General features: G+C 39.7%; 1 protein-coding gene across 2 annotated transcripts in view; it reads left to right on the forward strand.

Annotated features, from left to right (window-relative positions):
• adamts14 (ADAM metallopeptidase with thrombospondin type 1 motif, 14) overlaps positions 1-17796 on the forward strand; it is a 45587-nt gene that overhangs the window by 9169 nt on the left and 18622 nt on the right. The window contains exons 3-6 of one of the 2 annotated variants that reach the window (XM_010780888.1): positions 5741-5897; positions 9078-9274; positions 14501-14584; positions 16927-17083. In XM_010780888.1, coding sequence (XP_010779190.1) covers positions 5741-5897; positions 9078-9274; positions 14501-14584; positions 16927-17083 — 595 coding nt within the window. The remainder of the gene's footprint in view (positions 1-5740; positions 5898-9077; positions 9275-14500; positions 14585-16926; positions 17084-17796) is intronic. The other variant, XM_010780889.1, reaches the window with a different exon arrangement.

Below are 17796 nucleotides of genomic sequence, written 5' to 3' on the forward strand. Positions count from 1 at the left end.
ATCTGATTCTATAACAGCATCAACAACAAGACAGGCAGCGTTAAGGGAGGCGCCTCGGGTGTCCCCCGGGCGAGGCTAGCGATAAAGAACAGTAGACTCTGGATTCTGCTAATTAGGGATATTTCACAAGTCATCTTCACCTGAGCTGCGTTCAATTCAGGTTTAGCAAGACCTATCGTGTAGCCCTGGGAGGCCGAAACAGGGCAAGCAAGTAAACCATAGCAGCAGAAGGCAATGTACAGGTAAAAGCATATCTGTATTTTTTGGGACTTGTAATTGCAAGCTTGCATGCGTCATTAGACACCAGTACTTTAGTCTTTGTCGATTAGATCCTGCATCTACGCCTCACCGGTGCCTTGAGTCATTAAATAACAAAAGTCAAAAGCGAAATCTCCCTTCCAGAACACGCGAACACCCTGAATTAGAAGAAACATTTTGGGATTCAGTGCTACCATTAGAAGGCTTGCAACCAGACCTCCTAATCACCACCACAAAACATTTAATTTTCAGTTTTCAGCTTGCCACACTGTGATGCACACATACAGAATTGATAGCTCTTTCTAGGAAAAAAGAAGTGAAGCCGAGCATAAGTCTCCGCGTTGCCTCCATGTGATGTCAGCACACTGGGATTATTAGAAGATTTGCAGTCTATTTGGTGGGAAAAAATGTCCCTCAAAAGAAACTCGAGGCCAGTGAAGCTCCGTGCAATTTGACTGACACGCACAAAAAAGCCAAATAAAGGCTAACTCGTCGAAGCTCACCGGGGCACAAAATTGCCACACTATCGCAGGTAAAGTATCTTGAAGCATGAATTTCAGAGAGACTTCTTTCAGCTGTGCAAAATAGCAGTGGACACCTGCCTCAGAGCAGCCATGCACACTGAGGCCCGCAAGTAAAAATGTTGCTGCTGTTAATGTGTCGGTATTTAAAAGAATGTGTTGGCATGCCAATGATCCTTACAGACAAAGCTTTGGTTTCAGATGAGCGAACACAGAGTAGTTGAAAAAAAAGAACATTCTAATTGAATGTAAGCTGAAAAACAAACCGGCTACCACTTACATAAAGACCTACCGCTTATAAAGGGTTACGGCAATAGCTTGTAATTTCATCGTTATTAATTAGGTTGTGGAACACTTTATAAACAGTTAATAAGCTTTTATAACGACATGAGCATAAACAGGGCAACTGCTGACCGGTTGCTTGCCCCAAATAGAGAAGCCCACATTTAATCTGTCTGCTAAGTCCTTTATATTGGCTACCTAGCGTTAATTCGTCTTCTTCATCAGCCGAGCCATGCCTTGGTATCTGTTCCTCACTGAGATGATCTCGCCAAGTAGCCACTATAGGCTTAGCAGCTACAGTAAATGTGGGCTCGTCTATTTGGCAAAGCAACCGGGTCACAGTTGCCCTGGTCCTATCCCCTCATGTCTTATAAAAGCTTATTAATGATTTATAAAGTGTTCACAACCTAATTAATAAATGAATTACAAACTATTCGTAAACCCTTTATAAGGGTAGTCTTATTGTAAAGTGGTACCGGTTTGTTTTACTTACATTCATTGTAAATGTTCTTTTTTCAACTACTCTGTGTTCGCTCATCTGAAACCAAAGCTTTGTCTGTAAGCATATTCATGCCAACACATTTCTTTTAAATAGACACATTAACAGCGGCAACATTTTTTACTTGCCTCAGTGTGCATGCTGCTCTGAGCAGGTGTCCCAACTGCTATTTTGCACAGCTGAAAGAAGTCTCTCTGAAATTACATCTTCAAAGATTATCTTACTGATGTGTGCAATTTTGTGCCCCGGTGAGCTTGAGAGTTAGCTTTATTTGCTTTTTGTGCGTTGTCAGTCAAATTGCAGGATGCTTCACTGCCTCGAGTTTCTTTTAGGGACATTTTTTCTCCACCAAAGTTGCAAATCTTCTAATAATCCCAGGTGTCTGACATCACATGGAGCAACCGGATGACTTATGCATCGCTTCACTTCTTTTTTCCTAGAAAAGCTAATCATTCTGTATGTGTGCATCACAGTGTGCAATCTGAAACTGAAAATTAAATGTTTTGTGGTGGGTGATTAGGAGGTCTGTTTTGCACCTGCTAATTGGTAGCACTGAATCCCAAAAATGTTTTTTAATTAGTTCCGTGTTCTGTGAAGGGAGATTTCGGCTTTGACTTTTGTTATTTATGACTCAAGGCACCGGTGAGGCGTAGATGCAGGATCTAATCGGACAAAGACTAAGTACGGTGTTAATGACCCATCAACTTGCATTACATCCCAAAAAATACAGATATGTTTATGTACATGCCTTCTGCTGCCTTGGTTACTTTTGCTTCCCTGGGTTTCGCCTCCCAGGCTACACATAGGCTTGCTAAACTGATTGAATGGTTGAATGACTTGTGAATATCCCTAATAGCAGAATCCAGAGTTACTGTTCTTTATGTGCTAGGCCCTTCCCTTAACGCTGCCTGTCTTGTGTTGTCTTTATAAATCAATACCTGTTTGTAACACTGCTGAGGGCTGAAAATACCCCAATTGCGAAGTTTTAAGATGAATATTCTATTTAAAACTAAAGATGCTATTCTTATTTATATAAGAATAGTTTAGAGTGATAAGAAACTCAGAAAAGAGGCCAGTTTTCAGATTTCCAAATCCTTTCCATATCTTAATTTCCAGTGGAATGAAGCCACAAAGACATTAACTGAAAACCCAATAGTTTTTCATCCCCTTGTAACTTCTGACAGCAAACCTACACCCTCTAAGACCCCAGCCTTCAGCATGCAATGTACACATGTTTACATTTGGTTCCTCTGTAGGCCCTTCCAGATGCTGCTGCTCTCTCCCCTCACAGACCCGGCTTCTCTTTCCACCCTGTGCTGAAATAAGAGACCACAGAGGAAGTATTCGAGCATGTCTTACTTGGCATTTCCTGGTCAGGGGCTGGACAGATTCTTTCACTCCTCTTTGCCCTCACTGTCAAATGTCCAAACTTAAAGAGTTTACAGCGTTGGGGTTGTTAGTACCGAGCAACAGCATGCCGAGGATTTTGAAGGGTGTTTTTTTTAGACACAATGTTCTATTTACTGCACTGTATTTAGATTTCTTTTTGCAGCTGTAAATACACACAGTGTTGCCAACGTCTTGTTGGTGTGCCTGCTGTATGAGTATAATGATAGGCTGCATAGATTTATCTTTTTCTTAGGAATATGTGAAATGAAATAAACTGCACTGTACAGTGTACTCAGGAAGAACAGTTTACTTATAAAGCTTAATGGAAACAACATTGGAAACAGAGAGAAGAAATACGTCAGCTACTTATTTGTTCATTAGAGAATGTAACAGAGTTTATGCCTTGCCTTGGTCACACTTGGGATGTGTGCTCTTGCCTAATTAACAATTATAAACTGTAACTTTAAAATGTTTTGTATTTATTTATTTTTCTATTGGACTAAGCTCTTGGTATAGTGTGCAGGAAACATGAGGGAACAATGTTCTCTGGACGGATGTTAACATATTTTGTTGCACAATTTGAGCAGGGACAGTCTCTATCCTGTCATGACCCAAAGGCGAAATGAGGACACATAATGGATCGAAGTAAAATCTTTTTACAAAATTGTCCGATATGAAATCCACATAAAGGTTTTAAAAATGAGCCAAGATTGTTTTTGGTAAACAACAAAACCCTTTGGTTAACTCTCATCTTGGTTGAATGTCTGATATTTCAACAACACTGCAAAGAAGGCCGTCTTTTAGCATCCCACTCGCATTCTCACTTATGTAAGCAAGTTTGGTGTACAATCATGAAACCTTGTAGCTTTTTCTGTCCACAAAAGCTGATACTTACACATTCAACATGTTAAGGAGCAACATTATGAATGATTCATGTGGAGTCCTGTCTCTGGCCACCTGAAGAGCGAAAGTCCACTTACCTGTTTTTGTCCTCAGCTGCCATATGCTTGACTATGTTCGCTAAATATTTAGTTTAGTGATGAGCAGGTAGGCACAGGGGATCTAAACACTAAAAAGCATTTTCAGCATACGACACAAGCGGCGGAGTAAGCAGTATTAGTGAACTTAAAGAGTAATGTTGCATGCCTGAAAGCTGAACAATAACTTTAAACCAACTTTAACAGCAAATCACAGCAGTGTGGCTGGCTGCCATGCATTGTCTATGGAAAGCTGTGTCGGCTAACTCTGAGCACAACAAACTGCAACATCTGGGTAATCAAAATACCCGGATATACTTTTCGCAGCAAATTATGGCCATAGAACGCATGCGGCCAATCAGTAAATAAAGTACTGAGCCTGCGGCATATTGACAGAAGGAACCATGAATTTCCCACCGCCTGAAACACATGAACACACCTCCCAGCGGCCAACATTTTTTATATTGGAAAGCTGCAGTTTGGTGCTGCTAATACAGGTGATAATTCTCCGTAGGTCCATTACTATAAGCAACCCCTTCCACATTGCAATTTGATACATTGCTATTTAAAAATATATATGGCTGCCATCTCTTTTTTTTGGTTTGGGGCAGTGTTCAAAATAAGTGATTCTCAGCGAAATGTCACCCATTAGGAGACTTGCAAACTAGCGGATGAGGTAATCAACGTCAACAAATTTGATCATTGTATAGACAGAAATAACTGTGAGAGAAAGGTAATGATGTGACGTAATGGTTATTTTGGAACAATATGTGATTTAATTACATGTGTATATGTATGGCTCTTCAAAGGTTGTGTTTACGTTCAAAGCAGAGCTGGATGATGACTTCCCTATGATCCATTTCAATATTTATCTTCAGTTCAGTCACAGGTATACAACAAAGAGGATGTTTACTTTATGGAGTGCATCCAAATGTTTGCCTTCTCTTAAAGTGTTCTGACCATGCCACTTAACACAGAGCTTTATCACTGATCAGATACTGTAAAGGAGGATACAGGGAAAGTGCAGTTTATGAAAAAAAGCATCCTGCAAAGAAATCACTTTTTTCTTATCCCTTTGTCACATGGGATTTAAAGTGTCAAAGCATGTGGTGCCATTACAGCATAACTACTGTCCTTTTGTGAATCATCTGTAAATGTCAACTCATGACAGCTGTCCCTCTGAATGAAAGAGCAGGGTATTCTCCCTTAGCAGCCATTTATCAATGACATTCAACAAGCAGCCGGGGAGAAATCCACCGCAGAAGACGCAGGCATGACTATTTTATCCCAACCCATAATTCGGTGCTTATAAAAGAATTTTGAGCTTTGAATAAGGACCCTATGTACATTGTCCTGGCTGTATACTTACATTTGAATGGAAACAGAAAGACCACGGTTGCTGTCTGTTGGGGGGGTTGAAAGAAGAGTTGTAAGAAATTGCACATCAGGCCAGTTGAGAGGAAGATAGCACTTAAAATAAATTGTAAACTTGAATGCAGCGTTGTCGGAGCTCCAGCTGAGCTTTGAATTGTTTGAACAAACAAACAACATAAAGCAGATGGGAATGTACAGCAGAATGGAGATATTGCCACTCATCATCTGTTGCAGTGTGAAATCATGGTGACACTCGAAAAATCTTTGCAAAGGTCTCGTTGGTGGAGGGCCCCAAATTGTGTCTACCTGCGTCATTGCCCATATCCAGCCCTTCTCAAAATCTTTGAATTGATCAGACACACTGTAATTACTGGCTCCAGGGAAATTACCGTCCGTTTGAAGAAAGAAGGGAGCACTAATTTGAAAACCTCTTTTTCCAGGCAGGTCTGATCCGGACTGATAATGGGGAGTTTTTCATCGAGCCCCTCGAGAAAGGCCAACAGGACGTGGAAGTGAAGGGGCGGGTCCATGTGGTTTACCGCAGGTCCGCCATCAAGCGGGAGACGGGCCCTCGCAGGGAGGACCTTCACAATGAAGGTAGGCGAGGGGAAGGCCTGACGTCAGTGGAAACAGAAAGCACTGTGTGCGCCTGTGTGTGATTTGACTGTCTGGGAGCATGTGGGTGTGCACGTGTGAGTAGGTGCACACGTGTAAGCACAGCGGAGGCTCACTGTTGATTTGGTTGCACACCGGAGAATAGAATAAAACACCATTCTTTTAAGTGGTTTACCTGCATTTCAAGCCCCAGTGGTTTAGCCCATTCAATAACAGCTAACTTTGAATGTGTTTCTTACCTGCTGATTCAGGCAGCCATTGGTTTTAGTTCATTTCCATATGATATAACATTCTATTAGCATAATCCTCAAACCAATTTAGTGAAAATCAAGTATTTGAAATGTAGCAATGATACCCAAACTTAAACTATCTTTGCTTCTTTACTTTTCCTTCCTTTTTTGATGCATTATGTTTTCTGGGTTGTCTGACCGTACAGACATCCGTGTCTAATTCTTGTAAACACGGTATCTAAATAACACCTGCAAGACATTTTCTTCAAGTTTGGCATAAACATCAACCCTTAGATACATTCCTTGAATGTGGTGGTCAAAGGTCACTCTGACCTCACAGCATACATGTATGGCCATAACTCACAAAACATTATGCTAATTTTAACAATTTCCCACAAAGTAAAGGACCCAATTCAAAATATATGCTAGCTTCATGTGTGCTAGTTTCATAAACAGGCAAACGATTGGTAAAACCATCACCATAACAACCAGGTAAAGGGTCAAACAATTAGTACTAGCTTTAACAAAAACATGGTTAATCTCACAAAAGTTTAGCACTAACCCTTATAATGACAACAATAAATTGAAAATTGAAAAGAAAGAAGGTATTCTGGTGTCTGTTGATTTATTTATCTTCTGAAGTTAAGTAAATGAAAGCGTGTACAATTGCACTTTAATCAGAAAAGCAAGATCACATTATTTGCATTTTCAGGAAGTTGCAAACTGATTTGGTCACTTAAGCCAACTTTTGGGACTGTCCTTAAACTCTGCAGCTTTTAAACTCCTATGACTTCTCTGTATTTATTAGGCAGATGTAGTGCTCCTAAAACCAGCTGGTAAAGTGAGGAATTCTGGGCTCCAGTGGTAGTAGTGGGGACAGGGGAGGATAGGGGAGCCAATGAGAGAGACCCAACCCGATTCCATCATGAATTCCTTTTCTATTCCTTCCTTTGTACAACAATAGCTTGAGCATCTGGAGGTTAAGTCTCACTCACTGATTCATTCAGTCTCCCAGCGTCTTTTCATTTTCCTCTTTGAGCTCAATTTTAAACAAGTCACTCTTTCACATTTTTCTAAACCTAATTCTATTTTTACCACTCCCGTGAAATGCTTTCCATTATAAATGTATAGACTGCATTATTCTATAAATGTATGAATTTGCATATAATAATAATAATAATAATAACTTGGATTTCTATAGCGCCTTTCATAACATCCAAGGTCGCCTTACAAGGAAGAACAGGAGTATAAACAAACATAACAAACATAAAAAAACAAAAGGCATTCAGACGAACAGTTTAGACAGACAAAACAACAAATAGATTTGGGGCCAAAGTCCTTGGCAGACAGATGGGACTTGAGGGCCCTTTTGAAGGCGTCAAGTGTGGGGATGTTGTGGATCTCCGCAGGGAGAGCGTTCCAGAGAGTGGGGGCTGCCATACTGAAGGCTCTATCCCCGAAGGTTCACAGGTTGGGGCAGGGAGCCAGAGTCTGAAGACCGCAGGTTCCGGGGTAGGGCATGTGGGAAGACCAGCGAGCCACCATTACTAGAAAGTTGCTGCCATTTTAACCTTTTCCATGACAGCTTCTGTACCTGCGCAAAGCACTTTCAGTCGCCAGCCATCTCTGCCCACTGTTATTAATGGAAGAAAGCATTGATGGCTGCTGTTTGTAGCATTTCACACTGTTATGAAATCTTTTTTTACACATGTTTTATTTGTCAGATTCTTGTCCTGCTTAAAAAGCCAATGTCTCAAGTGAGCTCTCATTTGACTTTTCTCTCTCCATGCTAAATTGTGTGGTATTACTTAGCTTAACTGCTCTGGAAATAATTATTTTGTTTAAAGCTTTTAAAAAACAGTTTTTCAGTTGTTGAACTCTTCTACAACTGGTATACATGTGTTGCTCTTTCATTTGCATGTATCTGTTCACCTTTTAGTTATTTTGAATAAATTGCTTCTGAAAATATTTGCATAAGATAATGTTTCATGACTCTATTTGCATCTGGCAGGCTTGAACTACAAATGTCTTATAGATTATAATAATGTATAGCTCCAAGCAACATCACAAGCCTTTAAGATTCATGAGCCAAGTTCACTGGGTTGACACATTATTTAAATTTTGAATACAATTTCAGAGTGTTACCGAGGAATGTAACGGTTTGATTATTGTTTGCCAAGAGGCCATCCATAATGAGAATTTCTACATAATATTGCTTCAGAGATGTGGCTTTTTTAATGAATATCTTCCAAAGAAAATTCTATTTATAGCCCCTATGGTGTGTTTCTCACATAATAGACAGTTTTCAGATTGACGAATATATGTTGAACCTGTGGATCATTGCATCTCACTTATTACTTTTCCCATCTGATGTTATTGACACTTAATCTCCAGAGATGTTGGCCATCTCACACTTTCTGCCCCATCATGAATCTGTGAAATCCAAGTTCACACATTTCCTTGTTTCTCTGACGAGCGTTTCAACTCACACAGCCATTACAGACAGCTTACTGTGTGCATGGATATCACAACGACAGAAAAAACAGCTGAAGTGCTTTATGACATGGATTAATGTTGTTTGGAATTGGTGCGACTCAGCTGGGATTGGTGCTATGAATGCTCATATTATAGTTAGGCTTAATGTGGGGCTTTGAGGAAATACACTTATCACTCTGTAGGCCAACGATTTACGAGTCTGAGGGGAGTATTTTGACTAGAGATCAAGTGATTTAGAAAATATAAAGTCCTCAGGCCTGTAGATAATGCCAAAGGATTCCTCCTGCGCATCCTGAGACTCAAACACAGAAGTTTGTTTTATATCACGGACATAAATCACACCACAGAAGCTGAAGTTAGAGTAGACGTATCACAAATGCCTTGGATTCCAAAAGTCTGTTCATTGACTTGTTTATGTGCTGCTCATATTTTTCAGTGACAGACTTCGGGATTGCAGACCTTCCTGTGGCTCTGGATCTCGTCGAACATAAACTGTCTGAGTCCGAGCGAAAGAGGAGGCATGCGAAGAAAGACGACTACAACATCGAGGTGCTGCTGGCCGTGGACGACTCGGTGGTGCGTTTCCACGGCAAGGAGCACGTGCAGAATTACGTTCTCACACTCATGAATATAGTAAGTCTATTGTGGTGTTTGTATAAGATACTGATCAAACTCTCACCAATGAGTTTTTGTTTATGCCTATTCCCAACATGAAATATCCAGGCCAGCAACTAACCATCCAAACGTTCCTTTCAATCCAAACTTCATAGATATGTAAATCACTTTTTACATAAAATAAAGCAAGAAAAGCTGCAGAAAAAATGACTGACACAATTAATCTGTTCTCAAAACTGTTGCAGCTCTATAAATATCCCTTCTTGATGTAAAAATGCTGCTTATTTTGGTGATCTTCTACCTATGGAGGTTTTCTTTCCTCTTATAGCTGTCTGAGATCAGACCTTGCTACACTGCTCTCTCCGGCTGTGTATGGATTACTGATGAGAGGTGAACAAATAATTCTCAGCTCATTCATTACGGGTTCCACCAGCTCCTACCACCATAATCTGCTTAATGGGACCAAATCCCTCAAGTCAGATTTTCACAGGGTGCTGGTTTCACTCTGTAACAGTTACCATTTGGACCCTGCATGGTGGTCTGATTAGCTGCACTAGACCAATTAGAAAGTTGAGTATGCGAGCCAGTCATGGAAACAAGCACCAGGAGTTCCAAGCTGCTGAAATGAAATTATGTGTTTATTTAATTGGGATATAATATACACATTCTATGACCAAATGTCTTTGGCAGGGAGAAATGTCTAATTTGAATGACCTTGACTGATTATAATTGTGAAGTGGCTGCAAAAGTGTAGTCATCAGTCCTTGGTGTGTAGTGCTCTCTGATAAGCACTTCAGATCTGGCAAGGAGGATCAGTTCATGGAAGACCTATGGATGAAATTGTGTTATTAAGGGAGAGTAAAGTTCCAGGAATAAAAGAGCAGTTTTAAACAAACGAGGGGTCAACACTCTTTAGTTCCACTCGTAAGCCACAAGCTTGCTGTGTCTGAAAGAGCTCTGCCCACTCAAATCCCTCTGAATCCCTGCTCCGTGGCTGCAGAATGTGTAGTACCACCTGGAGAAACTCTCCCTGAGGGATTGATTACTGGACATCCTGTCTGCGCAAAGCCAAGGTGACTGCTGAGGTGCCTGCCGCACAATGGCTGTGTTGTTTGAGCGTGGACCCGGTTTTGTCCACGTCGATGTGATGCTGTACACAAGCCAGGGACACCTAGCGCCTGTAGCTCACAGCTGCTACTCTCATTTTCAACCACAACAGTCCGATCCCAGCCCTCTGTGTGCTCCTCCTGGCCTTGTAATTATCCCAGTATGGGTGGGACTCTCCAAAAAAGGAAAATATGCAATTTCAGTAATTACAAAAGTTATCATGGAACTTTTTATCATGCTATTATTTGATGCTGTTCTCATTTTTCAAAGGCATCTGTGTTTCAGGTCCAACACGAACATGCGTATATAGGTCAGTATATACCAGTCTAGGAATTTGAGCTTGTAACAAATCTGGGAGAATTTAGGGTCATTTGAGTGTTCTTTAGAGCATTTATTGACCTGAATGGGCTTCTGTGAATGGAATATTTGCTTAAATGCCTTGGGTGGAACCCCGCGTCCCAGTGCAAATTTGGACTTAAGCCAAGATAGCATTTCTTCAGTGACAGAACATTTGTTCTGTATGGTCATACTTTTTAAGAGGAGAAAGCTAAGTGGCACATACCTGTTTGTGTATTAGCAAAAAGTAGCTTTCTATTATTCAGTGTGCAATATCTGAATTTTAATGAGCATGCACAAGGACAAATATACAAAAAAAGACTGAAAGATTACATCTCTGGGTTTGGAGGCTGGAGAACCTCGCAGTTAAGATACAAATCAAGTCAAAAACTGAATTTAGGTGTTGCTTTAGCTATCACAATACAAGGCACGATTTTGACATAAAACTTCAGTAAAAAAGAAAATAAATTAAACTCAAACTGCTGCTTTGACAGGAAAAATAACCTTTGCAATGTCTGCATGTCTGAGTGAGACCAACAAATCCATGATCGGTCTATTTTTACTATCATTGCACAACATTAAAGGGGACCTATCATGCGAAATGCACTTTTGTACGTCTTTTATACATGAATATGTGTCCCTTGTGTGTTAGGGAATTCACCAAATGTCAGAAAACACAACCCTCTCTCTTTTCCTCCATACCCAAATCTCTAAAAACGGGGCTGCAACAGATTTGATACAGACTGATACAGATTTGAAATATCTCTGACGTCAGAAACGGGGAGCTCCGCCTATATGGGCAACTCTCCACCTATCAGGAGGAGACAGCCACGGCCATTGCCGTTCGAAAGCGCTGGAGACGCTTTAGTACATATGCCAGGCCTGTAGGTGGCACTGTGGTCTGCCACAAAAGCAGCGAAGAAGACTTCTCACAGATTCAGCCATTGCAAAAACAGGGCTAAAAAAGAGCAAATAGAGCGAAATGAGGCATGGCTAAAATGCATGATCTGTTTGGTATTTTGAAAAAAAAACTTTGCAGACATGTTTTGTATAGGTATGGCCCTACAATATATTATTCAAATATAGCATGATAGGTCCACTTTAAATATTCATTTTTGGTGCCGTTAGACGCTTTTATAGTCATTTTGGGGTATACAAGCAGAGGAGCTATTTAGAAAGAAAGAGTTTTTTGTTACTTAGTGCTGGCCATTTCCTCAACTTTGTTTTTGTTCACATCATTCTGATAAGAAAAATATTTCTGAATCGTAGAATCCAGGATTGGGACAAGAATCTTATTTTTATACCAGAGCTTTTGTCAGTATTCTTAAGAAAATAAGAAGCCGCAGAGTCTTTAAAATAAGGATGGCATACTTTTTGTTAAAACATTTAGGTTTAAATTCTTTATTAAAACATTTAGTTTCAAACCATCTTGAATAAAATGAATGAAAATCAATTTTAGGCAGTTCCATTTATGCACACTTCATCTCTTAAGTAAAATGGCCTCAGGGTATCAAAGCCTACTTTTAAACCCAGTGACATAATTCTAGTGTGACAACCACGAGCTGTTCTCATAAGGTTGGGACTAACTCTGTTGGTGAAAACCGGAAAGATATAATAATATTTTTAACAGTTTCTGAAGAGATATGGTGGTATCCAGGGAAAGCTTGCTTAAGAAGGAGATGGATAGATAACTGTCATGGACCAAACCAAAAGAAAGACTCATTAAAACTGACAGGGAAGACATGACTCAGAGATCTCAGAAGGATTTTGGTTGTAAAAAGTTAAGATCAGAAGTGGACAGATGGATGAGACACAAGGCACCGGGGGAAACAGGCTTGGTGTTTTTCTTCTATTTTATAAAGCCATACTAAAACTTGCACATACTTCCAAAGATGAGTCTTGGGCTCCAGGGGGGGATTCGTTCCTTTGTTTTTTAGTTCTCAAATCTCTCTGTGTACTTTTTTAACAACTACATCAATAAGAAAAAAAGTTTGTTTCACTAAAATGATTGCCTATTACAGTTCTCAGTGGGGCTAGCATCTGGGAAAGTTATGTTTTAACATATCTTTTTGTAGGAGGATGCAGATCCAAAGAAGAGCTGGTGTAGGAAGTAATTAAAGCCCTAGAGAATTGTTGAGATTTTTTGTTAAGATATTTTGAAAAGCAATTGTGTAACTTATGATATTAATAATTGATGTTCCATGCTGCTATATTTCAGCTAATGTTTTACACTTATTTTGGGCGAGAGAGGGCCTTTATTAGAGATGGAGTTGAAAGGGGGAAACAGAGGGGTGGACATTGCCTGAAATGTTCTGCCAGTTTGGGATTGGAAAACCGTCTTACTCGGCTGCGGTAAACCACTGAGCTACCTGGCGGTACTGTTATGTTATCAGGCATAACAAAAGCATCAAAATTGCATTACAGGCTAAAAGTGGTTATGTGTCACTCGGAAGCCCAATTGAGAAATGAAAGCAAAACAGTTTAATTCACAACATGGCAGAAACGCTTTGAGAGTCTTTAGTCCTCAGGCATGTGTGTAAAATGAAAATCAAATGAAATCAAAAATAGCTGATCTCCTGTTGGCCAGGAAAAAAAAAAAATCAAAAAAGTTTGGTATGTCCTTAAAGATGAGAGCAATTACACTTTATTTTGTGCTTGGGCCCTGCATATTGCACACATGATGAACAATATGATAAATTATACACAGATTTTGAATGAACTATTTTTCGAGGTTGTAACATAACATATCATTTTTATTTATGAGTGTGTCATAAGCAGTGTTGATCCACGTGCCTTAAAATGCCCGTCGTAAACATGTGTTTCCTCTTAGTAAGAAGTTCAGTTGAGAAATGTGTGGGTGCTTTGTGAAGCTAAATGACTCCATGTTTACCCCCTAAGAATCGCCTGGTTTGTTAATTACAATCCATAACCAACTAAATGACTTACTGATTTTTGGAAAAGAGATAAATTCACTCTTTATTTTCCTCTTAACTTTATTTATAAACCGCAAAGCGAAGCAGTTGATTGACTTTACAGGGCCCTGGATGAGTGACGACATTTGGCGAAAACACACTCAAAAGGAAATTAGACTTGAATGGGATCCTAGCTTAGCCCTGGGTTGAGTATTACATTCCACAGCATTATTATAAAAGCCAAATAGCAGTCGACACATTTCAGGGTCAGGCTTCTTTGCCACTACATAACAACACTGGTTTTATTGGATGGTTGTCAATGTCTTAATTTATGTCATCATGATGCCCATTTTGTAGTAAGAGAGGGAAACAAAATCTTCTTTGTTTGGATAGGCTGATGATGGATGCTTTACCTCAGAAACTAAATGTTTAGAAAAGGCAACTTATAAGCATCAAGTGTGTTTTTACTTGCCACTAAGCAATGATAAAAAAAAGTCTGACTTCCCAAAGAGAGGTGAATCAGTTATCTTTTTTACTGTGTTTCTGATGAAGACTTAATTCATCCATGCAGCACAGACTACAAAGAGCGTGACTTGTTCTTCTGTGTGCTTTTGATTACGCCTGGTATAAAGCACACACAGTATCCGAGCCACATGGGCTCACTGTGTGCAGTTTGGTAATATCCGTCCACAGATATTTGACAACACTATTTATTTCCAACCTTTTGATGCCAGTTGATGCCTTTGATTTGCCCCCATAATTCTTCTTCAGTCCTTTTACAAATGTCAAAAACTAACGATGAACCAAAATGGCCTGTAAATGGTCTGCAGGCTCTTAATTGTTATTGGTCACCTCAGGTCAGTGACAGAACATGTCTCTTTTCTTTCAGGTTGATGAAATCTACCATGATGAATCTTTGGGAACCGACATCAATGTTGTTCTTGTTCGCATGATAATGGTTGGGTACCGACAGGTGAGCTACGTCACACATCAATCATAAATGTACATTCCCAGGTTATTAACAACTTACAGAAACATCACATTAAATAGTCTCTTCCCATACTCTTCCCATCCCTCTCTATGCAATGGCTTCATAATGCCAGACACTTTATCTTCTTTCTGTGACAAAAGATGGCTTAATACATTGAGGTCATGTTTATTTCTTATAACCAAAAAGGAACAGTTTTGCCTTTTTGCCCAGAGTTACATAAGAAGATCAATGCCACTCTCATGTATGTACAGCAGGTGTGCAGTTGGAGCCAGCAGGCGGTTAGCTTAGCTTAACACAACAACTAATAAATGGAGTTAAAATAGCTAGCTTGACTCTCCAAAGGCTAATATGGATACAACGTATTAATTAGTTAGCTTTAGGGTTGCTGATAGGCCGTTTTGTTTACTGTTAATTGGAGCCAGGCTAACTATTTCCCCATATTTCAAGTGTTTTGCCAAGCTAAGCTAACCAAAATAGCTGTTTTTCTGTTTTGAATGTGTGTGTGCTGCTGCTCACATGTGGATTTATAGTGGATTTATAGTGACCAGGTTACTTTGGGTACTGCAAAAGTTGGTCTCTCTGTTTTTTGTGTGCTTGTTAATGCAGTTATTTTGTCTGTCATAGCTCTCTACCAAAAAAAGGTGTAATTGAGAGCCCTATTATAACTAAGGGAGTCTATCTAGGCATAGTTCAAATTTGACACCGAAAGAAAAAAAAGAGAGACAGGAAAAAGTGAAAGATCACATTTTGGATTTATTTTGGGGCCCTCTGGCTGGTTTGGGGCTCTTAGCAGCGTGTGATCTGATAATGCCTCAGATGAACAATTGTGAATAACACAACAGCAATTGCGTCAAACACTGAAGGGGATGCAAAAAAACATGTAAACACATTTTGACTCAGCGCCAAAGTTAAATGATATTTAGGTGAGAGCCACTGCTCAGCACTGTATGTTGCAAATTAGCCAGCAGGGATCTGAATGAGATCCGTGATATTATGTGTTTGTAATAAGATGCAGAGCTGAGAGCACACACATGTTGAGAAGTCACATCTGGCTTTTATTACTGTAATTAAATATTAATTAGATGCTGGCTGTTTTGACAACAGAAGAACTATAAAGCAGTATTTTCGAATTCATTCTTGGTATGTAGATGCACGTACAGTAGAGAATGGGTTTTACATAGAAGTTACAAAGATAAACAAACAAATGTATCAATATGAATGGATTTATTTGTCTGTTGCTATTGTATGAACACTTTTACATATTGGGTTGTAGGCTGGATGCGTAAATATTGTAAGGAGTCAAGATGGAAAATAAATTATGAGCAGCGTGACTCCAGTGAGTTTATATCCTGTTGTGCATTTTAATCTACATTATTGAACGACTGCCTGGAGATTTGGCATTTTTCAAATTAGTTCTCTTGTCTGGTTGCCAAAGCAGAGATATTGTTTACACAGCACCAATTAGATGAACTCAATGTGTTGAACGTGTCACACTGGCAGAAGAAAGACACATTTTTTGCTGGACCTACCCTCTGGTATAAGCTATGTTGTTGTCACACTATTTCATCCTTGACCTGTTTTTAATTTGGCTGCATCTTCAGAACATAGAAAACTATTTCCACATTTTATGCTATTTCAGTTTCCAACAGCAGTTTCCACTTGGAAGTCATCCGCCTGCAGTCGTTCTTCAATGCCACAAATGGCTGTTTTTATGTTCACAATGCATTTTCTGCGCTATTTGAGATATTTCCTGCCGAGTAAAAACATTACTATCTCTCTATGTCCATTAGGCAGATAAATGTACACCCTATTTCACCTCCTATGTTGCTTAGCAGTATCACAAAAGATGGAAGTTTTGTATAACTCGTTGAAACTGTCTATTATTCTACAATGGGTAGAAAGGGTAGAGTGACATTGAGCTGAAAAATATGTTATACTGACCGTAATTATATGAAATAATTGAGCCAACACATTTTCTCATATAACAAATGTCATGACTAATAAAACATACGCTTTCATTAGAAGTAATACCTATAATCCCAACGTAAAAACCTGCAGTCTGTGAACTACAGTATTGCCCCAGCTTTTGCTTTGAGTCTGATCTTTTGTCACGGTTAAGAGTACCTGAGAAGTAGCATGGAGTAACCTTTTATCATATTCAAAGTAAAAGTACATGCACATCCGAACAAATGTGCCATAGTGAGAAGTGGGTTCCTTTCATCAAAAGAGCTGTGTGCTTTAGAGGGAATTGATCATTTGAGCAATTATTTATTTTCATAGTTGGAGTGGTAAAACTTTGTTCCTGCCCTTTGTATTTCTTGCAGTCTATAAGCCTGATCGAGCGTGGCAACCCATCCCGCAGCCTGGAGCAGGTTTGTCGGTGGGCCAACACGCAGCAGCGCCGGGACCCCGACGACGACGAGTACCACGACCACGCCATCTTCCTCACAAGGCAAGATTTTGGTCCCGCAGGTATGCAAGGTACTGTATTTTTCTCGATCGAGGACTGTGCAGACTGAGTGCTGATATCTGCTTCCATTCACAAAAGGGGTTGGCTTCAAGTCTTGCCCAGGTAAGGTCAAAGGAAACATAGACGTGAAGGCTGCAGATAAGGTCAAAAACCCAACTCTGCTTAGGGCAAGCTCGCAGGAAAATAAATACACATTATCTTTCCAACACCTTGCTGACCTTGACATTGATGCCACCCTGGATATGAACAATTGAGATTGATTTTCTTCAAGAAGGTTTTTTTTGGCATGTAGAGAAAAACAGAAATGATTGTTAGTTTCTGATTTATGTAAACTAACTGTTTTTTTTAATATTTAGTTTTGTGAAGTTCAGTGTGAACTCATCTCTACTTACTCCTAATACCCCATGTATGCAATCGTTCGGAGTAGTTTCTTAACATACATGTTCAGCGTTTGTCTCATGCTGTATTTCTTCTTTTCAGCCCTTCAAAACAATATTTGAAGCGAGCAGCAAAACTGCCAGAGAATCTTGGTCCCGAATGAACAAACATCCTCTGTGCTCAAGTTCAATATTTAGCATTGACCTGTGTGTATTTTTAACTTTTAAAGCACACGTGTCATGTTTAAAGGATAACCTGAGGCTACCTGGTTTGCTTGTCACACCTCCAGATGTTGCCATAGCTGCTGTTGTGTTATGTTCATAACAAGCGCGGTTTCTATGGCACC

Source organism: Notothenia coriiceps, unplaced genomic scaffold, assembly GCF_000735185.1.
Source record: "Notothenia coriiceps isolate Sejong01 unplaced genomic scaffold, NC01 NC01_scaffold00022213, whole genome shotgun sequence".
NCBI lineage: Eukaryota > Metazoa > Chordata > Actinopteri > Perciformes > Nototheniidae > Notothenia > Notothenia coriiceps.